At 46.4% G+C, this 22,866-nt stretch overlaps 1 protein-coding gene across 11 annotated transcripts; it reads left to right on the forward strand.

Moving 5' to 3' along the window:
- Nucleotides 1–1,044: 1,044 nt before the first annotated feature.
- Nucleotides 1,045–17,584, forward strand: LOC308469439 (zinc finger protein 446-like). 11 transcript variants are annotated; one of them, XM_080991911.1, is made up of 7 exons: nucleotides 1,045–1,062; nucleotides 6,266–7,253; nucleotides 8,737–8,845; nucleotides 9,517–9,662; nucleotides 11,012–11,138; nucleotides 12,293–12,502; nucleotides 15,181–17,584. In XM_080991911.1, the coding sequence occupies exons 2-7, from the start codon at nucleotides 6,507–6,509 to the stop codon at nucleotides 16,098–16,100; spliced, it is 2,259 nt and encodes a 752-aa protein (XP_080848037.1). In that variant the 5' UTR covers nucleotides 1,045–1,062; nucleotides 6,266–6,506; the 3' UTR covers nucleotides 16,101–17,584. The 11 variants fall into 11 exon arrangements, 9 of the variants coding, with proteins under 9 accessions (XP_080848037.1, XP_080848034.1, XP_080848035.1 ...); XM_080991908.1 differs by lacking the exon at nucleotides 1,045–1,062 and adding an exon at nucleotides 3,735–3,822; XM_080991909.1 differs by lacking the exon at nucleotides 1,045–1,062 and adding an exon at nucleotides 3,877–3,933.
- Nucleotides 17,585–22,866: the final 5,282 nt, after the last annotated feature.

Consider the following 22,866-nt stretch of genomic DNA (forward strand, 5'->3'; position numbering starts at 1 on the left):
TAAAGTGGTATAATACTGCTTTAAGTACTCAGTGCTTACGGGGCCTAGCTAAAAGAAGTCATACATGTGAAAATAATTTAATATATAATTGAAGTGAAAGTTATGCACCTTAGGAGATACTGGTGGTGGGCGGGGCCAGAGGTAAAAGTGGGTGGAGCAATTAATGTAAATTTTGTACAATGGCCTTTCTAGCCTCAAACCTCCGGATAAGACACAGCAGAGTGATGTCTTTAGGATAGATGGTTTATTTACACATATAGACAACCTGAGCCCATGATGGAGGGGCTCACAGCATTAACACTCTTAAGAAAGTCTTGCTTCCCCCATAGCCTTGGATTCCAGCAGAAGTCAGGCATGGCCCTCTCTCCCCCTTCTACTTTCAGCCTGCTTCTAGAGCGTTGTCCCTCTCACACAGACACACAGGACTCAGCCCTGGATTTTGTCCTAACTACCAGCTGATGGACTCACCCATTTGCCCTGTCACAAAGCCACTTCCTTTGTTAATTTTGTTGTACACAGGTTGTGCATTGACAATAAAGTTGTTGGTGTTTTTGTTGTTGTAGTTACCTTAACGTCCCATACTTAGGGGGCCATTATCTCACCAAGAAGCTGGAGGAGTTTTCAATGAATTGAATCCTTGCTGAATTAGAAAAGGACTCAGGCAAAGAGCCTAGTGCGCGCACACACAACAATATAAAAGCTTGCAGGCTTTTATTAAATTTGTATACTGCCCTATACCCACAGGTCTCAGGACGGTTACAACATAAAATCACAATATAAAATAACAAAATACAAAACAAAAACTACCCAATTAACCCCATCCCGTCTTCCCATTTTAAAAGGGCATTGAATGTCAATCAGCCAAAGGCCTGGTTAAAGAAGAATGTTTTTACCTGGCGTCTAAAGGTGTATAATGAAGGTGCCAGCTGAACCTCCCTGGGGAGAACATTCCACAAACGGGAAGCCACCGCAGAGAAGGCCCGTTCTTGTATTGCCACCCTCCAGAGCTTTCATGGAGGAGGCACATGAAGGAGGGCCTCAGATGATGATTGCAGGCTCCAGGTAGGTTCATATGGAAAAGGGCGGTCCTTGAGGTATTGTGGTCCTGAGCCATTTAAGGCCTAAATGTTTTTAGCAGGAGCCGAAAAGTACAGTGAAGGCACCTGGATGATGTCAACAACAGGCAGGGAGTTTCTGTCGCTCTAAAAGATTGATTTCTTACAAATGCCGAACAAGTATTACGAGGAACCTGTAACACTGCCAGTTCCTTTACGTCTCCCTGTTAGCCTTTTGTTCACCCCAAGCTTTCCTTTTTTAAAAAATGTATTGTATTGATTTTCATGAGGAAATGGTGACACAGAAACAGGCAATTTCCCAGCCGGCCACCGACCCGCAAAACCACAAGCATCTTTGAGTGTATCGGACAGTTCACAGAGCAAAAGCAAGACCAACTTTAGTCTCCAGTTGAAGAGCCCCTTCCAAACATTCAGAAGGAAGTTCTTGCTAAAATCAATCCTTCACAGCCAGCAGTCTTTACATTTGCAAATGTCTCAAGCCCTGCTAATACATAAACATCTTTGGTAGGAATGGGACCCATCCTTAGTCAATTGATTCAGTACCTGTCTATTCAGCATTTCAATAAGATGCTCTGGCAAGCCCAGGAAAACAATTAGTGGTTTTTTTTTAAAATAATTTTTATTAAAGTTTCAATCAAAAATTGAACAACAAAGGAAGAAAAGAAAAACATAAAAAAGATACACAAATACACAATACAAATCTCAAAAAGAAAATAAAAAAACACAAAAAGCAAGAATCAACAATAAAAAGAAACATAACAATTAAAAACAATATCTCTTTTCCATTTCCGTTTTTAAATTTACTTATTTTCTGGACTTCCTCATACCTCCCTCTTTTGTATTCCAATCCAAATTGTTTGTCCAGCAATTTCTTTTCCACTTTTTTAATCCCACTTTTTTAATTTTAAAATCTTTAATTTTAATATAATATTAAAATATATAACTTCAACTTCTTTAAACCTAATCTTTAGTCTTAATGTAATATAACATTAAAATTTTACCTCTTAATTGTCAAATTTCCATTTCCTTAAACATCTTTAATCCTAATCTTTAATCTTAGTCTATCATTAACTTTAACCTGTACAGCTGGAAACCGCTTATTTTCAGTCCAACATCACTCTAACATTCTTTAATTTTGCAATGTTTCTGAAGATAGTCTTTGAATTTCTTCCAATCTTCCTCCACCGACTCTTCTCCCTGGTCATGGATTCTACCAGTCATTTCCGCCAGTTCCATATAGTCCATAAGTTTCATCTGCCATTCCTCCAGCGTGGGAAGTTCTTGTGTCTTCCAATACTTTGCGATGAGTATTCTTGCTGCTGTTGTTGCATACATAAAGAAAGTTCTATCCTTTTTTAACACCATTTGGCCGACTATGCGCGGGAGAAAGGCCTCTGGTTTCTTAGGGAAGGTATACTTAAATACCTTTTTTAATTCATTATATATCATTTCCCAGAAAGCCTTAATCCTTGGGCACGTCCACCAAAGGTGAAAAAATGTACCTTCAGTTTCTTTACATTTCCAACATTTGTTATCGGGCAAGTGATAAATTTTTGCAAGCTTGACTGGGGTTATGTACCACCTGTATATCATTTTCATAATATTCCAGGAAAACAATTAGCTTGCATTGTTAAAATCTGAGTGATAGGCTTCTCTACAGAAACCCGAGTTCTGAACTTTGCCTGATTTACATTTCTGCATTTCTGTGAAGTTTGCATTATGATATTGGGTGTGAGGGGGTGTGTTGAAGCACATAGCCTCAGACTTTGCGAAGTTGTAGGCCCGACATGTTGCTGTGTTTATGGGGTCTGGTTTTGTGACCATTAGGTCCTGTTCTCTTTTTATTACTTTCTGAGGTTTTGTTGAGAGAGTTGTTGTTTCTGTTGATAATATTCTATTGATAATAATTTTTTTGTACCTTTATGTTTGACATATTTTTGGATTTTTGTGGAAATTGTTATGACTTTTTCTGTTACGTTTGTAATTACGTACGCTTTTTTCCATATTGCAAGCCGCATACAAATAAAATTATGAATGAGTGAATGAATCCCCACCTAAGCTGGGGAGGGGGGGCGTTCTATCATAGTAGGGATCCCCAAGGGGCATCTAGTCCAACCCCCCCCCCCACACACATAGCAATATTTTCAGTGCTTAGGTCCTCTAAAGGTTAATGTGTCTTTACTCCTGGACTGCCAGATCCTGCTCAGGTTCACTCACTACAACCCTGGATTCAACAATACTTGCCTCCTAGTCCAAGGTGGTACAGTGGTCAGACCTGGGAGACCCGGGTTCAAATCCCAACGCAACCATGAAGCTCATTGGGTGGCATTGGGCCAACTACTCGTGTGTCTAACCTGCCTCACAGGGTTGTTGTTGGGGATTAAACGAAGCCTGGGTAAGAGACCCAAGAGCGCCACCTTGAGCTCCTGAAAAAGCTGGGAAATTATTATTTTTGTTGTCGTTGTTTATTAAATCCCTAACGACGCCTTTCATCCGAGGAGAACAGGGCGCTTTACAGTATAAATTGCAGCAATGCAACGAATAAGCAAATGTGCATATTTAGATGCAGGGAATAAGCAAATATGCATAGGGACATCCGTCTGTTTTTTCGTTTTTTAAAGAAAGTTTTCTGCTGTAGCCACCCAGTCCTTCAACAGGGGGCGGTCGGAGGAGCGTCTTTCTGCCTCTGCAGCTCCGCCATTAAAACACCGAGGAGGAGGAAGAAGAGGCGGAGGGAGCATTTAAGGTAGGGGTGGGGGAGGAGGAAAAGAGGGGCTGGCAGCGGGGAAGGAAGGGTTTGGGGTCTGGGGAAGCGTCATAGGCGCAACAGCAGCAGCAATGCGGATCGATTGGAGAAGTGAGTTGCAACAGACGCGCGCTCTCTCTCTGTCTCACATACACACGCGCGCGCGCGCACGCACACACACAAACACGTGTCTTCTTGCCGCTTCCGGCATTGTGCAAAGGTGCGCGTGCGAAGCCCCGCGGTGAATCGCAGAAGCCCCACGTGCCACGTAGCCTCTGGCTGCCCCCCTTTAAGTCGCCCCGCCTCAGTTCTCCGCGTATGTAGTATGGGAAGCAAAAATAACAAATAGGTCGCAGGGTTTCTTTGCTGCAGTCCCGCCTCACCTCTTCTCTCCCAGAAGCTCAAGGTGGCGCACGTCCCCCCCACCTCCTCGTTTGGCCCCCACAACAACAACAACAACAGCCCCAAGAGGTAGGTCATTATTAGTATTATTAGTATGCCTCCGTCCACCCGAGGATCACAGGGCGGTTTACCATATAAAAACACAGATTAGGCTGAGCGCAGGCAGTGATTGGCCCAAGGTCACTCAGTGAGCTTCATGGCCAAGTGGAGGGATTTGAACTCAGGTTTCCCATGTTGTTGCCAGTTACTCTCAGCCTGCCCTTGACCCGAGATTATGGGAGAAGCCTATAATTTAAAGCTGCTGTTGTTCAAATTAGCCACCCCCCCCATAAGCAATGGTGGGATATTAACGACAGATTTTTATTATCGTGTTCCTGCAAACTGCTCTCTGCTGCTGCTGCTCCTCTCAAAATGCAATGCACTCTATGTGGGGCTACCTTTGAAGGTGACCCGGAAACTACAACTAATCCAGAATGCAACAGCTAGACTGGTGACTGGGAGTGGCGGCTGGGACCATATAACACTGGTCCTGAAAGGCCTACATTGGTTCCCAGTACATTTCTAAACACAATTTGAAGTGTTGGTGCTGACCTAAATGGCTTTGGCCCTGCATACCTGAAGGAGCATCTCTACCCCTATTGTTCAGCCCGGACACTAAGATCCTCCTGAGGGTCTTCTGGCGGTTCCCTCACTATGAGAAGTGAAGTTATAGGGAACCGGACAGAGGGCCTTCTCGGTAGTGGCGCCCTCCCTGTGGAATGCCCTTCCATCAGATGTTAAAGAAATAAACAACTACAGTCATACCTTGGATCTCAAACGCCTTGTGGCTCGAATGTTTTGGCTTCCGAATGCTGCAAACCTGGAAGTGAGTGTTCCGGTTTGTGAACATTTTTTGGAACCCAAATGTCCAACTCTGCTTCTGACTGAGTGCAGGAAGCTCCTGCAGCCAATCAGAAGCTGCACCTTGGTTGTCGAACATTTTCAGAAGTCGAATGGACTTCCGGCACGGATTCCGTTCAACAACCAAGGTACCACTGTATCTGACTATTAGAAGACATCTGAAGGCAGCCATGTATTGGGACGTTTTTAATGTTTGATGTTTTATGTTCTGATATTTGCTGTGAGCTGCCCAGGGTGGCTAGGGAAACCCAAACATATGTGGGAATAATATTGCTGCATTACATAGCAGGGTTGTTCCTCAGCCGCCTCAAATTGCAATATGTCGATGAAATCCCCCAAATACATTAAAAGTCTGCTTAAGCTGCTAGTCTTCATTTTGGTCTGAAAAGTGGGCATAACCTTCCTCATAGATCTAGTGTGTTAGCCACACTGGCTGTTAATACTCCCATTAAGGAAGAACTTAAGAAGAGCTTGCAGGATCAGGCCAGCAACCTGTGCAATCCAGCATCCTGTTCTCACAGTGGCCAACCACTTCCCTTAAGGCAGCGTTTCCCAAAATTGGGCCTCCAGCTGTTTTTGGACCACAGATCCCATCATCCCTGACCATTGGTCTATGATTCTCTATTGATATGGGGGTTGATAGTCCACTTTTACTAGAGAATGTGCCCCTTGCTCGAAACTCCCATAGTTCTAGGTGCATTATACAACACGGAATTTCATTAGCGTGAGCAGTTTCTGAGCTCTGGGCGCAGTACTGTGCCTAAGATTTCAGATTAAAACTGCAGAGTGGGAGGAAAGGAGGACATTTTTCTGCCGTGCCACTTCCATCTACTCCCTGAAGAGACACTCTTAAGAATATTACGGTGGAGACGACGACAGGGGAAGGACTGGACAAGGTGAAAAATGAACATAATATTTTGCTGCAGTTCATTCATTTTCAGCTTTGTATTCTTGTTATTAAAAAGAAATGCCTAGACATTCCCTTGTTGCGCCCATAACCTAGGTTTAAGCTGCCATTTAGCTCCTAGCTTTCATATCTCAGTTTCTAACACTGAATGTGCCCCACCACCCTGATTGCTAACCACTTTTTGGCTTTTGTTTTCCTTGACTCCATTGTGTGTGTGTTTGTGTGTTTCTTTAGCTCAGGTAGAAACGCCCCTTTCAACTCAGGAAGACCCCAGGGTCTTCAGACTACTGGGGTCCTCAGCCAATTGCAGCTCTTTTGCCACCAAGCAAATTTCATCAGACCTGAACCTTCCTCTCTGAGATCTCCTTGGACTAACCATCTCTCTGTTTCCATCAATATCAAGAACTGGTAAGGATCTTCCTTCCCCCCGGAACCAACCAGCCAAAATCGCTAGCTTTTTAGCTCAAGAGTTGGCATGAAGATGATAGAGCAAAAATATGCAGGCACTGAACCTAAAGGGGGGTCAGAAGGAGCAACAAAGCCTATCAGAGCAGTTTATTCTGAATATACGACCAAGCAGTCAAGATGTGGAGCGTCTGAAGACTGCAAAGGGGGACCTGGCAAGGGGAGGCAAGAGCGATGGGAAGCCCAGTGGCAGCAGTTCCTGAAGACGCTGCAGCCCCTTCACCCAGAAGGGGGAAGCCCCCCAGAGACACCTGAGTCTGCCCCCTGGGAAGACACCAGTGCCTTCCTGGCCTCCTTTGAGCAAGTGGCGAAAGCCTGCCACTGGCCCAGAGGAGAGTGGGCAGCCCGGCTCCTGCCTGCGCTGAGCGGGGAAGCAGACGAGGCCTTCCAGAGCCTGGAAGCCGGAGACAGAGAGGATTATGGGAAGGTGAAGGTGGCCATCTTGCGAGGGGCGGCCTTGAGGACGGAGGCTGAGCGCCAACACTTCCGGCAGTTCTGCTGCCAGCAGGTGGAAGACCCCCGGAGGATCCACCTGCAGCTGCAGGATCTCTGCCACCGGTGGCTGAAGCCGGAGAGACGCAGCAAGGAGCAGATCCTGGAGCTGCTGGTCCTGGAGCAGTTCCTGGCCAGTCTCCCTCCAGAGCCGCAGAGCTGGATCCGAGCAGGAGGACCGGAGTCGTGTTCGCAGGCGGTGGCCCTGGCGGAGGAGTTCCTGATGGCCAGCCAGCAAGACTTGGCCAAGGCTGCAGAGTGGCAGGTGGGAGAATAATGCATTTAACTGTCTTAGGCACATGCAAAGTGTTTACATGTATCCCCTCTGAAAAAGTGCATTAACCTTTCACAACTTCAGCCAGGAAATTTGGGGATCATTCCTGTGGGATTTTGCCAAGACAGGCAGAGAAAAAAAGAATAGCATTTTTGTTTTGTAATTAATAATAATAATAATAATAATAATAATAATAATATCCGTTATTAGGCATAGCAAACCACACATTATCAAACAGACACAGTTTACAATTTGTATAAAATGAGAGCTCAACATAACAAGGTTTTACTAGTCAGATCTTTAACTCCAGAGAAAATCAATTTGCATAAATAATACAATATCACACTACCGCATCACCGATCAGATAAGAACCACTAAATCTCTTTATAATGGCCCAGGCTTTCTACATGGACAGCACTCAAAAATTCAGCCACTATTAAAGTAATTTGATCATTCCTGCCTGAGAGCAGGTCCTGAACCTTTGTTTTGTAATTTTAAAAAGTGTTGGTTTGGGCTGTAAGCCCAAGTAAACCCCACAGAGTTCTAGTTTAGGATTGCAGTGTTAGCCTTACATTGACCCTGGAACGTAAATGCAAGGTTGCCACATTTTCTTTCTGGCTGGGCAACTGTGCCTTTAGCAGTTGCAACACAGGACAGAAAGGCCACATTTGCCGCTTTCCCCAGCATGGCAATACAGCATGGAGGTCTTCAACATCGTCCCCTTCTGATCTTTCCATCGGCTCAAGCATTTCAGCTTGCCAGGCGGAAGGATCTGCCCCATGTCTCCCTCCCCCCACGTGCTGTTCTGGGTTCCCCGCTCCAGAACCAATTGTGGAGGGGCACAGAGGGGGCCGGGGAAGCCCCGCTGCCCAAGCAGAAGTCCTTGCGCAGGCAGATCTCTCATGCGGGGTGGGAAACTCAGGCTTACTCAGAGCAGAGCCTCTGAAATAAGTGGACCTTAGTCATGTTCATTAATTTGAGTAGATCTTCTCTATGTTGAATGTGATTGAATTCCACCCAATGAAGTCAGCTGTGCTCATTAAGTTCAAGGTGTCTCCTCTGAGTAGGACTAGCGTTGGATGTGATCCCACACCTGTAGGAACGCTTCCTGTCATGTGATCTGACAGGTGCGTCTGTGGGTTGCATCCAAAGCTAATCCCAGCCCCTTTCCAGGGCCGCTTCAAGATTATTATTCTTCCTGTCATGTGGCTGTTAAAGGTCCAGAAGCACGTGTGTGTTTGCGTGTGCAGTTTTGCCAACCCTATGCAGTATTCACAATTACATAGCTTGCTTGGCCTTGGAACAATCTCATGAGAGCCAATGAGCTTTATTTGCTCCCCCCAAACCACTGCTAGTTGAATTAAACCTGGAATGGAATAGGATTAAGGGGTGCAGAGTGCGTCTCTTTTACCTACCACTTGCTCTTTGTAGTTGTTTCGCTCTGTTCCGAGTATTACCACCCTCACTGATTCAGGAACCGTTGCAGGATGCGTGCGTGGATTCCGTGGATGCAGAGGAGGTGCCATCAGACGTTGCTCAAGGACGGATCTACAAAGACAGAGTTGGGGAGATCAGTTTGCTAGGTAAGGATTCACCAGAGCAACTAACATCGCAGTCCTAACCGTGTCTGCTCAGAAGTAAGTTGGGGCTTACTCCAAGGAAGAGATGGGGACCTAAGAGTTTTGCACCTTTTGTGTGAGCGGTATAATTTGGACAACTAGGTGTAACAGAAGTCTCTTGTGCCTTTAAGCTGTCTGGTGATGAGATTTTGGCAGGTGAGATTTGTCACGCAGGGAGGAGATGATGAAACACTGCACCCGTTGAATATCCCTATTCTACACAACAGCGCGAGGTCGCTTCAGAGGTGCCAAAACTAGCATCACGCCAAAATAATTTGTTGTATGCTCAGGCGAAGCAACCACAAAGTACCAAATAACTGCATATGCAAGTCTGGCCCAGATTTTCCAGATCTTCTAGTCAATTTTCCTTTGATTGTGACTTGATCTAGTACTAGAATTTGGAGGACAGATCCTCTGTAGGATGCTCTAGCTAGGCATGATGTGAACTGCTGGCATCCAGTTATAGAGTTGTACAGTTGGAAGGGACCCAGGGGTCATCTAGTCCAACCCCCTGCAATGCAGGAATCTCAACTAAACCATCCATGACGGGTGGCTGTCCATCCTCTGCCTTAAAACCTCCAAGGGAAGGGGTGGCCAGGTTTCCCTTCTGAAATTGTCCTTTCCATCCTTTGCAGGTGGCAACATCAAAAGCTCAAGTAATTCCAGTTTGTTGCTTCCTCCTGAAGGACGGGAGATGGCTGAAGTTGTCCTGAGTGAGGTGAGCTTTGGAGACCACAGCAATGCTTCCCCGGGCCGGGGTCTCAGTGTGCAAGTAGAGGAGGTAAAAGTCTCGCTTTTACCCCAGTTTGCTGATTTCCCTCTTGTTCTGCCTCAGGTTATTTCCGCCCTAGTAGGGCTAATTTTAGAGCCCAGCTAAAGAAGCAGCAGCAACTGAGCAAACTGCCCACACAAAAAATAGTACAGTGGTGCCTCGCAAGACGAAAAGAATCCGTTCCGCGAGTCTCTTCGTCTTGCGGGTTTTTTCGTCTTGCGAAGCAAGCCCATTAGCGGTTTAGCGGATTAGTGCTACAGTATTAGGGCTTAGCGGGCTTAGTGGATCAGATGATAAGCGGCTTAACGATAAGCTGATAAGCGGCTTAACGATCAGCTGATAAGCGGCTTAACGATAAGCTGATAAGCGGCTTAACGATCAGCTGATAAGCGGCTTAGCATCAGCTGTTAAGCGGCTTAGCCATCAGCTGATAAGCGGTTTAGCGGCTTGGGAAAAAGGGGGGAAAAGGAAAAAAACCCCGCAGGAACTCGCAAGACATTTTCGTCTTGCGAAGCAAGCACATAGGAAATTCGTTTTGCGAAGCACCTCTAAAACGGAAAACCCTTTCGTTTAGCGGGTTTTCCATCTTGCGAGGCATTCGTCTTGCGGGGCACCACTGTAACCTGCCTGTTGTTAGTTGTTTATAGCATGCTGGTTTCATTTTAAGAATCAAAAAATAAACTCCCAGTTTTTGACACTTCCTTGCCTTGTCCACCTGCAGATGGTGTTTCTTCTCCATAGGTTACTATGGCTATTTATGTTCCCAGAATGTATTCATCATCCTTTTCTGTGTTCTAAGTCACAGTGCAGAATTTTGTATTTTTACAACTGGATTGATCGGGACGCAGGTGGTGCTGTGGGTTAAACCACAGAGCCTAGGACTTGCCAATCAGAAGGTTGGCGGTTCGAATCCCCGCGATGGGGTGAGCTGAGCTCTCGTTGCTCGGTCCCAGCTCCTGCCAACCTAGCAGTTCGAGAGCACGTCAAAGTGCAAGTAGATAAATAGGTACCACTCTGGCGGGAAGGTAAACGGCATTTCCATGTGCTGCTCTGGTTTGCCAGAAGTGACTTAATCATGCTGGCCACATGACCCAGAAGCTGTACGCCAGCTCCCTCGGCCAATAAAGCGAGATGAGCGCCGCAACCCCAGAGTTGGTCATGACTGGACCTAATGGTCAGGGGTCCCTTTACTTTTACAACTGGATTCAGAGCTGAAACTCTTATTTAACGGGTTTGTTTGTTTGTTTGTTTGTTTGTTTGTTTGTGGGGGGAAAGGACATTAGCATCATTCTGTGCATTTGCATTGTTTCTTATGCAATAGCATCTGATGGTGGTGTTGGGGTGTTTTATATTTCCAGGGACTGCCAAATTCCAAGGAGACAGGCGTGCCTTTGCCCATGTTTGAAAGGACTCCAACACAGCCAGGCCAACAGACTATGTTCTGGCAAGTCCTGCCAGAGGACAATGGAAATGTCCTGTCTTTTGGTAAGGGTCGCTCAAGTCCAGTAAACAACTTGCCATTTTTGGAATTCGAAAGAGGAAGAAAGAGCCTTTTCCCCAATTCTATGTACTGCAGTACAAGTCATAAATACAAAAACATTAGGAATAACAGTAAGAGCTGTTTGACAGTGGAGCAGTCTCCCTCGGGAGGTGGTGGGCTCAACTTGGAGCTTTTTTTAGCACAGACTGGATAATAATAATAATAATAATAATAATAATAATAATAATAATAATAAATTATTATTATTATTTGTACCCTGCCCATCTGGCTGGGTTTCTCCAGCCACTCTGGGCAGCTTCCAACAAAGATTAAAAATACATTAAAATGTCACACATTAAAAACCTCCCTGAACAGGGCTGCCTTCAGATGTCTTCTAAATGTCAGGTAGTTGTTTATCTCTTTGACATCTGATGGGAGGGTGTTCCACAGGGCGGGCGCCACTACCGAGAAGGCCCTCTGCCTGGTTCCTTGTAGCTTTGCTTCTCGCAATGAGGGAACCGCTGGAAGGCCCTCGGCGCTGGACCTCAGCGTCAGGGCAGAACGATGGGGGTGGAGATGCTCCTTCAGGTATACTGGGCCGAGGCCACTTAGGGCTTTAAAGATCAACACCAACACTTTGAATTGTGCTCGGAAACGTACTGGGAGCCAATGTAGGTCTTTCCTTGAATGACTGAGAATTGCTTTTTCTGAGGGTGTTGAAAACTCTTGGGAAACCAGAGGCCTTGGTTTGCTTCAGATAGCACAATTTCCGGGACTTGAGTGTGAGATGTCCCTTTTGCCCCTTCAAAACAGGAGCCATCGTGTGAGACATGCCCGATAGCATTCAGTGCCCCATATTCCTTCCGTGCAGGATTAGCTGAAGCAGTTTCTGTACAAATAGAACAAAATAGCCATATTTATTCCCTTTATTTAGAGAGGCCACAAACCAGCCTGGGTTAAGTGAACAATCCACACAGCCTGGGATGTAAGGAGAGGGGTTGATATCTGGCTGGAGGTAGGGAGGGAGAGAGAAATAAAGCTTGAGCTTAGCAGATATATTTCAATGATGCGGAAGGGCAAACGGTGAGGAGAGGAAGGAGGTTGCAGGCTTCTAGAAAAGACCAGAGGATGGACAAAACCCCTCTCTCTGTCTCTTCAGGTGAACAAAAGAAATGCTGGATCAAGAGGGAGACGTCTCAGCGAGGAGAGACTTTGCCAGATGACATACACAGGGCATGCACAGAAGTACCTCAGTGGGATTTTCCTCTGACGTCTGAAACTCACGAGCAGCCATGTGAGGGGAAAGGGCGACAGAAGAAGCCAGTGGAGAGAGAGGGAGAACGCAGCGAGCGCACAGAAGTTATTCCAGGTGTTGTTATCCTGACCTCTTCAGGGCCCATAGAGGGGGAGAAGCTTCCATTTTCTGGGTACGGGAGGAAACACAACGACAAGTCAGGGCTTGTTGTGAGTCACCCTGGGGAGGACCCCAGCGAACGTCCTCCGTGGGGCAAAGAAAGCCAGACAAAGCATTGCTTCTGTAAACCTCAGGAGATGCTTACAGGAGGGAAACAACATGCACCTGCCGAGTGTGGAAGAAACTCTCTTGTTGGCCACCAGAATATTTGCACAGAAGAGGAACCCAAGGAAAGTCTTGAGGGTGGCCAAAGTTTCAGATGCAGGCTGCAGAATCATCAGGACGTTCCTTCAGGAAGGAAGAATCATGAATGTTCCACGTGTAGGAAAAGCTTCACTTCCAGAGCAGGTTTAACAAGGCACCAGAGGATTCATACTGGAGAGAAACCCTACAGGTGCCTTGAGTGCGGGAAAAGCTTCAGCTGGGGAGAAAACCTGTGCAGGCACCGGAGGGTCCACACTAGAGAGAAACCGTACAAATGTTCTCACTGCAGGAAATGTTTCGGTCAGAGGGGGGACTTGAAGATTCATCAGAGGATCCATACCGGAGAAAAACCGTACAAATGTCCCGAGTGCGATAAGAGCTTCAGGCGGCGCCAGCACCTGATGGGCCATCAGAGGACCCATAGCAGAGAGTAACTGTTTCAGGTTCATCAGAGCACTCACAAGAGACCTTACAAATGCCACAAGGAAAAGCCAGGAAAGATTGGTTAAGCACCAGAGCACCTTTAATATTGTCTGCCATCAGATCCTATCACCACAGATTCCACTTTCTCTATACTCTCGATAGCAAGTGGGTGGCCACTATGAACTATTTGTGCCCACAGCTCCTCAGCGGCATGCTCCTCTAGTGAAGGAAGTTCCAGAAACCATTTTTTATCTTGTCAATACAGTGGTACCTCCGGTTACAGATGCTTCAGGTTACAGACTATGCTAACCCAGAAATAGGACCTCGGGTTAAGAACTTTGCTTCAGGATAAGAACAGAAATCGTGCAGCAGCGGGAGGCCCCATTAGCTAAAGTGGTGCTTCAGGTTAAGAACAGTTTCAGGTTAAGAACGGACCTCCAGAATGAATTAAGTTCTTAACCCGAGGTACCACTGTAGTGGCTGCAGTCTTAAAAACTGCATACTGGGACATAGTTAGTGGAATATCTCATGTGTCAAACTGCTTGGGATTAAACCATTCTGCTTGCCATTGCTTTTCCTCAAGGAGCACTGGGAACTGGAGTTTGGTAGCCCAGAGGCCTGTACTGACCTCTTGATGTACAATTCCCAGAGTCTGATTCTGAGTTGTCCCCTTCTCACTTCAACAGGGAAGCCATAATCTGGAGACATGGCTGATAGTATGGAAAGGGGGCAGGTGATCAGGGTCTTCAGTGCCCCAAATATATCTTCTTTGTGATTAGTTGAAACTGGTTTTGTATTAGACGGAACACTTGGGAGTGGGGGTTAGTCCAAGTGTGGGGAACATTTGACCCTCCAGATGTTGCTGAACATAGCCAGGGATGATGGGAGTTGGAGTTCAGCAACATCTGGAGGGTCAAATGTTCCCCACAGCTGATTTAACTAGTCAAACTGCTGTTGCTGGCCCCTATGAACATAACCATTTATCCATAAAGTACTTTAGCTATTAGGGAGAAGTAGACAGGTTTAGACTGCAATCCTAAAAAAAAGTCTGCTACCTGGCATTGTGGACTTAATTAAAATTACAGGCTTTTGATACCAGCCTTTAGAACAAACTATAATACATTGTTGTTTTCCTCATTTACCCCCAATGTACCCCAGGAATTGCTTTTTCTGAGGGCGCTGAAACCTACTGAGGAACCAGAGGTATCATGTTTCCTTCAGAAAGCAAAACTCCTGGAATTTATGTTTTTGCCCCTTCATAAAGCCGTGATGGGGACATGGGTGGCGCTGTGGTCTAAACCACAGAGCCAAGGGCCTGCCAATCAGAAGGTCGGTGGTTCGAATCCCTGCGACGGGGTGAGCTTCCATTGCTCGGTCCCAGCTCCTGCCAACCTAGCAGTTCGAAAGCACGTCAAGTGCAAGTAGATAAGTTAGTACCACTCTGGCGGGAAGGTAAATGGCATTTCTGTGCACTGCTCTGCTTCGCCAGAAGTGGCTTAGTCATGCTGGCCACATGACCCAGAAGCTGTATGCCGGCTCCCTCGGCCAATAAAGCGAGATGAGTGCATAACCCCAGAGTCGTCCGTGACTGGACCTAATGGTCAGGGGTACCTTTACCTTTAAAGCCGTGATGAGAGATAATGGCTGACAGAATCATTGAGGACAGTCTCATTTACAGTGTGGAAGATGACTTTCCTCTGCAACAAACTGATTTAGTGCAAGCAGACCCAAATAGGCGCACTTGCTTTAACATCTTAATTTAGAGATGTCACAAAAGGCACCTCTCCCAGGAGCAGAACTGAGTGAAGAGGAGAACCTCACTTGTGGAGACAGTGGTGATGCATGGCTAGAAGTTGAGAGAAAAAGCTGAGTGTAGCGGAGAAGATTCAGAATTGCCTAGAAAGGGAGCTCTGGCAGGACAGAGAAAGCCAGGAGGGAGGAGGTTGCAAGAGTCTAGAAAAGAGGTGACCAGAGCTTGGACAAAATTCCTCTCTCTTTCTCTTCAGGTGAACAAGACAGGTGCTGGACGAAGATGGAGAAATCCCGGTTGGGAGAGAATTTGCCGAAAGAAATGCACAGGGCGTTAGCGGGAGAATTCCGTCGGGATATTTCAGCTGTGACACCTGGAATTCCTGAGGAGAAAAATAATTCCAAAGGGCAACAGGAGAAGCAGCCGGTGAAGAGAGAAACACAATGCCTCTCAGGAGTTATTGCAGTCTCTGTTAGCAAAGCCACAGACAGTGGAAAGCCCTGCAGGAGAAAATATAAGTCAGAGAACCCTTTTGAGTGCCCCGCATCAGCGAGAGACAGCCAGTCGGTATGTTGCCTTGAGAAACTACAGGGAATACTTAGGGGGGAGAAACAAAATGCCTTGCCTGCATGTGGTGAAAATTTATGTGGGAGAGAGGAATTCGTTGGACACCAGGAGAGCCACACAGAAGAGAGCTCCCACGAATGCCCCAAAGATGAGAAACGCTTCAGACATAGACATCGGAACAATAATTCAGGAAGGAAACCCCACGAATGTTCTGTGTGCGGGAAAAACTTCACCTTCAGAGCAGAGTTAGCAAGACATCATAGAATCCATACGGGAGAGAAACCATACGGATGTTCACAGTGTGGGAGAAGCTTTCGGCAGAGAACGCACTTAGTTAGGCACCAGAGCATCCATACTGGGGAATTGTTCCAATGCCCCGAATGTGGAAAGAGCTTTTCCCAGAGAGATACGTTGAAAAGACACCAGAGAACTCACAGGACGCTCCCGAGGCCTGCGTCCTCTGAGGGTGGGGAGAGTTCAAATCGGGGCAGCATGTTCGCTGTGCAGGCCCCTGCCATACCTGTACCAGTGGCCATATTCCCATTGGGAGTAGCCAGCATTAGGCCTCAAAATGGGATTGAGCTCAGAAAGCTCTCGGAAAGCCCGTAGAATAACTATGTCCACTTTCAGTTAGACTCCAAGTCTCAAATATGTTAGTCACAAGGCACCAGTTACTCATAAACGTATAATAATATCAACAATTTTATTATTTATACCCCGCCCATCAATATACATAATGCATGCTGAAACTAAAAGCTTACCCATGAAAATGCAGTGGTGAGGAAGCATGCGTAAGCAGAATACTGTAGTTGTGGCTATAATCACAGAATTTGGGCTGCAATCCTCACCCCACTTTATCCTGGACATAAACCCCATTGAATTCAGCAAGACTGACGTGGTTAGGAACACACTGTTCTAGTCCTTATGGAATACCCTCTCCGTGGAGGCATTTCATCCCGACTTCATTTTATTTTTCTGTGCCTACTTAAAACACACCGATTTGGCACATTGGCTTGTTGCACATCAGAGAATCCAGAGGGAAAGAAATGCTTAGCAGGACTGAGAACATGTAATATCCCACTGCAGGAATATCTGCAGCTGCTGTTGAAAGCAGAACATCTAGCAGCAGGGAGGCAATAAGAGCTCTGCCGACACCGTAGGCCCCACAGCATGGGTCGAGGATCTTCCCTCCGTCACCAGTTTTCATCAGCCCACGGTCATGGCTTCACTTTAACCAGCTTACGCACATCCTCTTAAAGCCAGACATTGTGTCACAGGTGAACAGAAAGCTTATGGCCTCGGAAGGTTTGGCATTGAATGCTTAATTCTGCTCACTTGTGGAGTGTTTCCAGAGGCATAGCTGGGGGGGGTGCACACTGGCTGCCACACTGCAGGGGCAGCACTTAACTGCGGGACCCACAGTGCGCCTGAGCCCCGCAACTCTCCTGGGAGTGACATAGTGGCTTGGGCACCTGCAGGCTCTGCGCTGGCCAAAATGGCAGTGGGGGACTTGTGTCCGCTGCCCACCCCCCCAGCTGCCCTACAGGTGACTTGGCCTTCTCTCTCCCCTCTCCTTGGGAGTCCTCCGGGCAGCCGCTCCGCCCCAAAGAGAGGTGCCTCCTCACGCTGCCCCACAGGGGCCTGGGAAGCAGAGACATGAGAGGGCATCCGAGGAGGGAGGGAAGGAAAGAGGGACAGAGGCCAGTGTTGCCCATGGCACCCCTGATCATCAAGGCACCCCAGGGTGCCATGGCACGCTGGTTGAAAACCACTGGTTTAGGGATTGTGTGCTCAAATGAACAGCAGGGGAACATTGTGGTCCAAAAATTCTTGGATCCATTATCCTCCTGTGCATATTTGACACCCATTCATCCTATAGATGCCTCGAGAAGATCTTACGAGAAGGCCACCTCAAAGGCATGGAGTTGTTTACTGCGTTAAAACCATTTTGACTTGTTCTGGTTTGCACTTTTGTGACCTTTATTTCTCCTTTGACAAGCCTCCTATTTTCTTGGCGGGAAACACTCCCAAGTTACGTTTTGTTGCATTCGTTAAGGTTTTGAAAATGAATAAAAATTAATTAATTAATAATCTCTGAGTGTGGCACTGTCGTTTTGTAAAGGCTGTGAGATTACAGAAAAATAAGACTCCAGTTCTGAAATGGAGGGAGGGGCATATTGTCTTACATTTTCTGGAGGCTGGACCAGTTGAATGTGGGGGACTTGTTTGTTCCCAAGCGTGCATCAGTTCAATTCACAGCATGCATGCGGCCGCCACAGAACTGGGGGGGGGGGGGGCAGCCCCTTCATTTAATTTTTTTGAGGTGGCCCTCACGGCCCTGCATAGATGGTGCCCTTGTTCCTTTTTCCTTTCTAGAGAGGAGTGCTGGGGTGGCCATGACAGGAAGTTTCTCTTGCATAAAATGGCAGAGTGTTTAAGAAGCCAGCTATATCTTTAAAAAGATGACAATACTTTTTTTTTTTTAATCAATGAGAAGTCTTGACATTCCAAAACATAAGGGAGAGTTGTCCTTTTGGGCTTTCTGACTAAGTTGAACTGGGCACAAATATAAGCAAGGAGACACCTCACTTACTAGCAGTACATGTGAAAAGAATCTAGGGGTCTTGGTAGACCACAAGCTTAGCATGAGTCAACAGTGTGACGCAGCAGCGAAAAAAGCTAATGCTATTCTGAGCTACATCAACAGAGATACAGTGGTACCTCGGGTTACAGACGCTTCAGGTTACAGACACTTCAGGTTACAGACTCCGCTAACCCAGAAATAGTACCTCGGGTTAAGAACTTTGCTTCAGGATGAGAACAGAAATCGTGGGGTGGCAGTGGGAGGCCCCATTAGCTAAAGTGGTACCTCAGGTTAAGAACAGTTTCAGGTTAAGAACGGACCTCCAGAACGAATTAAGTTCTTAACCCGAGGTACCACTGTACAGTGTTCAGATCAGAATTCATAGTCCCACTCTATTCTGGGGTACTATGTCCAGTTCTGGGTACCAAAATTTAAGAAGGATGTTGACAAGCTGGAACGTGTGCAGAGGAGGGCAACCAAGATGATCAAGGGTCTGGAAACCAACCCTTATGAGGAGCGGTTGAGGGAGCTGGGGATGTTTAGCACGGAAAAGGAGACTGAAAGGAGATATGATAGCCATTTTCAAACATCTCAAGGGCTGGTGCTTGGATGATGGAACAAGCTTGTTTCTACAGCTCTGGAGTTTAGCATCTGAACCAAGGGCTTCAAGTTGCAAGAAAGGTGATTCCAACTAAACATCAGGAAGAACTTTCTGATGGTAAGAGCTGTTGGACAGTGGAACGGTCTCCCTCGGGAGGTGGCGGACTCTCCTTCCTTGTAGGTTTATAAGCAGAGGTTGGAGGGCCATCTGTTATGGATGCTTTAGCTAAGATTCCTGCAATGCGGGGGGTTGGGCTAGATGACCCTGCGAGTTGTTGGGTCCCTTTTCTTGCAGACTATAAAATACTGTAAAGTAAACCACCTGTGAACCTTGGATGAAGGGCGCTCTACAAATACAAACAAATAAGTAGGAAGGGACCCTAGGGTCATCTAGTCCAACCCCCTGCAATGCAGGAAACTCAATGAAAAGCAAAATGGCTATCCAACCTTTGCATTACCTAAGGCCCCAGAGCGTGTTACAACTACTAAGCAAAACAACTTTTACATATTCGTGTGCATGTTGTAGGTTGCTTTCATTCGTGTTTAATATCTATTTCTCAAATCTTTGCTTTTGCAAGCCGTTTTGAGTTCGATCCTTCGGGGCGAGGGGAGAGGGGCAATGTACGTAATCATAATTAAACAAGAACTAATTACTCAAATTATTTTGGGTGGGTGGAGGAGCTATGAGCAGCCTCTTCCAGTCGGGGGCAGCATTGCTCGCGTGCAGGAACCTCGGCTCCTTATCTGTCGCCATTAGAGTAGGAGGAGGAGGAGGAGGAGGAAGAAACGAGACCGGCAACGAGAGCAGCCTCCATCGCTCCAGAAACCTCGCAGCCGCCCTCCTCTCCCCTTTCCCCGCCGGAAAATCCCGGGGAGCCGCACATCCCTTCCCCCTAAAAAGGTGAGTCTCACTTGCTGTCCGAACTCCCCTCCGCCTCCTTCCCTTTTATTGCATTTGATCATCATCATTTAATTGCATTCCATCATCAACTGCAGACCAACTTCGATCCCTCTTTTGCACACAGGGAACAAACAGAAACTGGGGAAGCCGTGGGTTCAAATGAGGACAAGGGGGCTTGGTTTTATGTACAATATTTGAATATATCGTTATAAAAACAACAACTGCTGCGCTTGCCAGTGCTCAACCTCGTCGCCTGCGGGTGCTTCAAAATGATGCTCTTTTAAAAAGCAACAATTCCGTGCTGTGAAAAGGCTTCCCCTGTTTCCCTGAAGGTGCAGCTGGAGTTAAAAGGTATTTTTGGTTGTAGGTAAGGAAGCTTGGAGAGGTAGTATCTCTTGTGCTTTTAAGAGGGAGGTCTGCTCACTCCTTTCCTGGGTATTGAATGGCTTTAAAATACGAAGTGCCTGGAGGATAAGGGCTATCAGGGGCTAAGAGCCAGGAGGGAGGTGTTTGTTTGTTTGTTTGTTTAGCCAAAGCCATTACAAAAGATAAAACACAGAATACAGAATAGAAATGGAATAAAATCTATTACGTGGTTAAAATGATTATTAAAAGCAGACACTTTGTGAGATGACAGTTTGCTCCCCTGAAGAACTTTTCTCCTCAAAATTGCCACTCAAAAGGCAAAACCGGCCACTTTTTCCAGAAGTGTAGGGGGACCTGCCACCTTATAAAAAGTTAATCAAATACCCAATTGATCTCCCAACTGGGAGATTTAAATCTTTGAACAAAGCTTCTCTTAATGTCTGTGTAGATTGGACAAACCAGGAAGCTGTGGGGCATAATAATAATAATAATAATAATAATAATAATAATAATACTTGCCTCCACATGGGCAGGTTGATCCCATGTATAAGGGATCTGGCGATAGCATCCTTCAATTGTGGCCAAGTGCACAGACTGGAGCCACAGAGCCATAAAGGCAATTCTCCATTTGCTGCTGGTGGTGCTGATCACATAAGTGAGGGCGAGGCATCTGAATGGGTAACTTGGCATACCAAGGGGCAAATTTTGGACAGACAAGCTTAGACGTGCGGCCAGCACAAAAATAATGCTTCAAAACGGCAGATTTCATGAGGCAAGATGCCACCTCAAAGTCTAAGGAACTCAGAATTGTCCAAAGAAAGGCCGTAATTCTCAGTAACTTGTAGCATTTCCTGATTCCAAGATGGCGTTGCTCCAGTGTTAAGATTCAGCACGTCCTTGAAATCTGAAAGTATTAAAACGGGCCCTAACCCCCTTTATAATTTTAGCCAGTACCTAAGGGCAAGGAAGGGACGCGGGTGGCGCTGTGGGTAAAAGCCTCAGTGCCTAGGGCTTGCCGATCGAAAGATCGGCGGTTCGAATCCCCGCGGCGGGGTGCGCTCCCGTTGCTCGGTCCCAGCGCCTGCCAACCTAGCAGTTCAAAAGCACCCCCGGGTGCAAGTAGATAAATAGGGACCGCTTACTAGCGGGAAGGTAAACGGCGTTTCCGTGTGCTGCGCTGGCTCGCCAGATGCAGCTTGTCACGCTGGCCACGTGACCCAGAAGTGTCTCCGGACAGTGCTGGCCCCTGGCCTCTTGAGTGAGATGGGCGCACAACCCTAGAGTCTGTCAAGACTGGCCCATACGGGCAGGGGTACCTTTACCTTTACCTTTTTAAGGGCAAGGATATTCACTTGTTGGAGGGAAGCACTTGTTTGAAAACCTGGAGTGAAGCCTCCAACAAAAGAGCATAGGCATCCTGGTCTTTGCCTCCAAGGCCTACCTGTGGATGCTGAGGGATTAAACCTGGGATCATCCTGGGTAGCTCAGTTAGAGCGTGGTGCTGATAATGCCAAGGTCACAGGTTCGATCCTTGTATGGGACAGCTGCATATTCCTGCATTGCAGGAGGTTGGACGATGATCCAACTCTATGATTTCTGTGATTTCTGCTTGCAAAGTGATTCCTCTAACACTGAGCGACGGCTGTTCCCCCGAGCAGAGGCCTCTTGACCAGAATTCTGCTCTTTCTCATCTTCTTTTAAAAGTTTTATTTATATTCAAAGGTGATGCAACACTCAAATCAATGTGTGTGTGGTTTTTTTAAATAAAAAAATGGGGAGAGGTTTGAACCCTGCGGTCCTTGGACCCATTTCATGAATCCAATAGTATCATCACCTTGGATGTTTGTAACAGCCATCATTTGTCAATGGTAAATATTTTCACCTTTCTTTCTTTTTTTTATAAATATATTTTATTAATTTTAACATATAAATTATAAATCATACCGCACAGTTTATTACAAATACAATCTTATTGGACTTCCATCAGCACCTCTGATGATCCTCCGTCTTAACCACTTCTTATGCATTTCTTAACTTTATATTGTCTTTACATCTCTTAACGTATCATTACCCCTTCTCCATTTTTACAATACTTCCAATAATACTCCTCACAGAACTTCTTGCAAACCTACAAACATCGTCTGGTCATCACAAATACTTTTCAAATAGATCGTAAATTTACTCCAGTCTTCGGTAAATTTCTGGTCCCACCGGTTTTGGATCCTTCCTGTTAATTTCTCTAATTCTGCATAGTCCATTAACTTCATTCTCCATTCTTCAATCAAAATATTTTCATCTTTCAGGTGCCACGTGGGGTCAGAAACCAACAAGCCATCAACAAGGCATAATTAAAGAAAACAACCACCAACAGACCTTTCTTAAGAAATCCCTATTTTTACTGCTGCTTATGGAGGATAATCTGTATCAGGTCGATTTCAAAACGAAATAAAATTTTGCCAGACAATGTGAAAAGGCACCAGCAATCTGCCTGCGACCCTTATTGGTCTCTCTTGGTGTGTCAATTTTTGCCGCAAATTCATTTTTTTACATCGGGTCTTTTGTTATACACTGTAAGGTCAGCCTCAAGCAATAACACCCACCAAAAGTTCAGGAAGTCTCTTGTGAGAAGAGAAATTTGAGTGTGGTGTGGAACGAGGCTTCTACTGGGATTAGTCTGCCAACAAGCCCACTCCTCCATCTCCTGACTCCAGATTCAGGGCTTCGCAGACTGGGTGGGAAAATGGAGCCTCAAATTGTGAGCCCAGAACAAGAAGGAGGGCTGGGAGGGGATAACAAGCCCTCCAGCGTGGCTCAGTCGGACTGTGTGAGAGAGCAGCCAGGATGGAAAGCATCTCTAGAGACCAAGCAGGAGCCCTGCAACGGGATGCAACAGCGCTGGGAGGCCCAGTGGCAGGAGTTCCTGA

The sequence above is a fragment of the Podarcis pityusensis genome (assembly GCF_964106645.2).
Source record: "Podarcis pityusensis genome assembly, chromosome: 2".
In the NCBI taxonomy this organism is placed as follows: Eukaryota; Metazoa; Chordata; class Lepidosauria; order Squamata; family Lacertidae; genus Podarcis; species Podarcis pityusensis.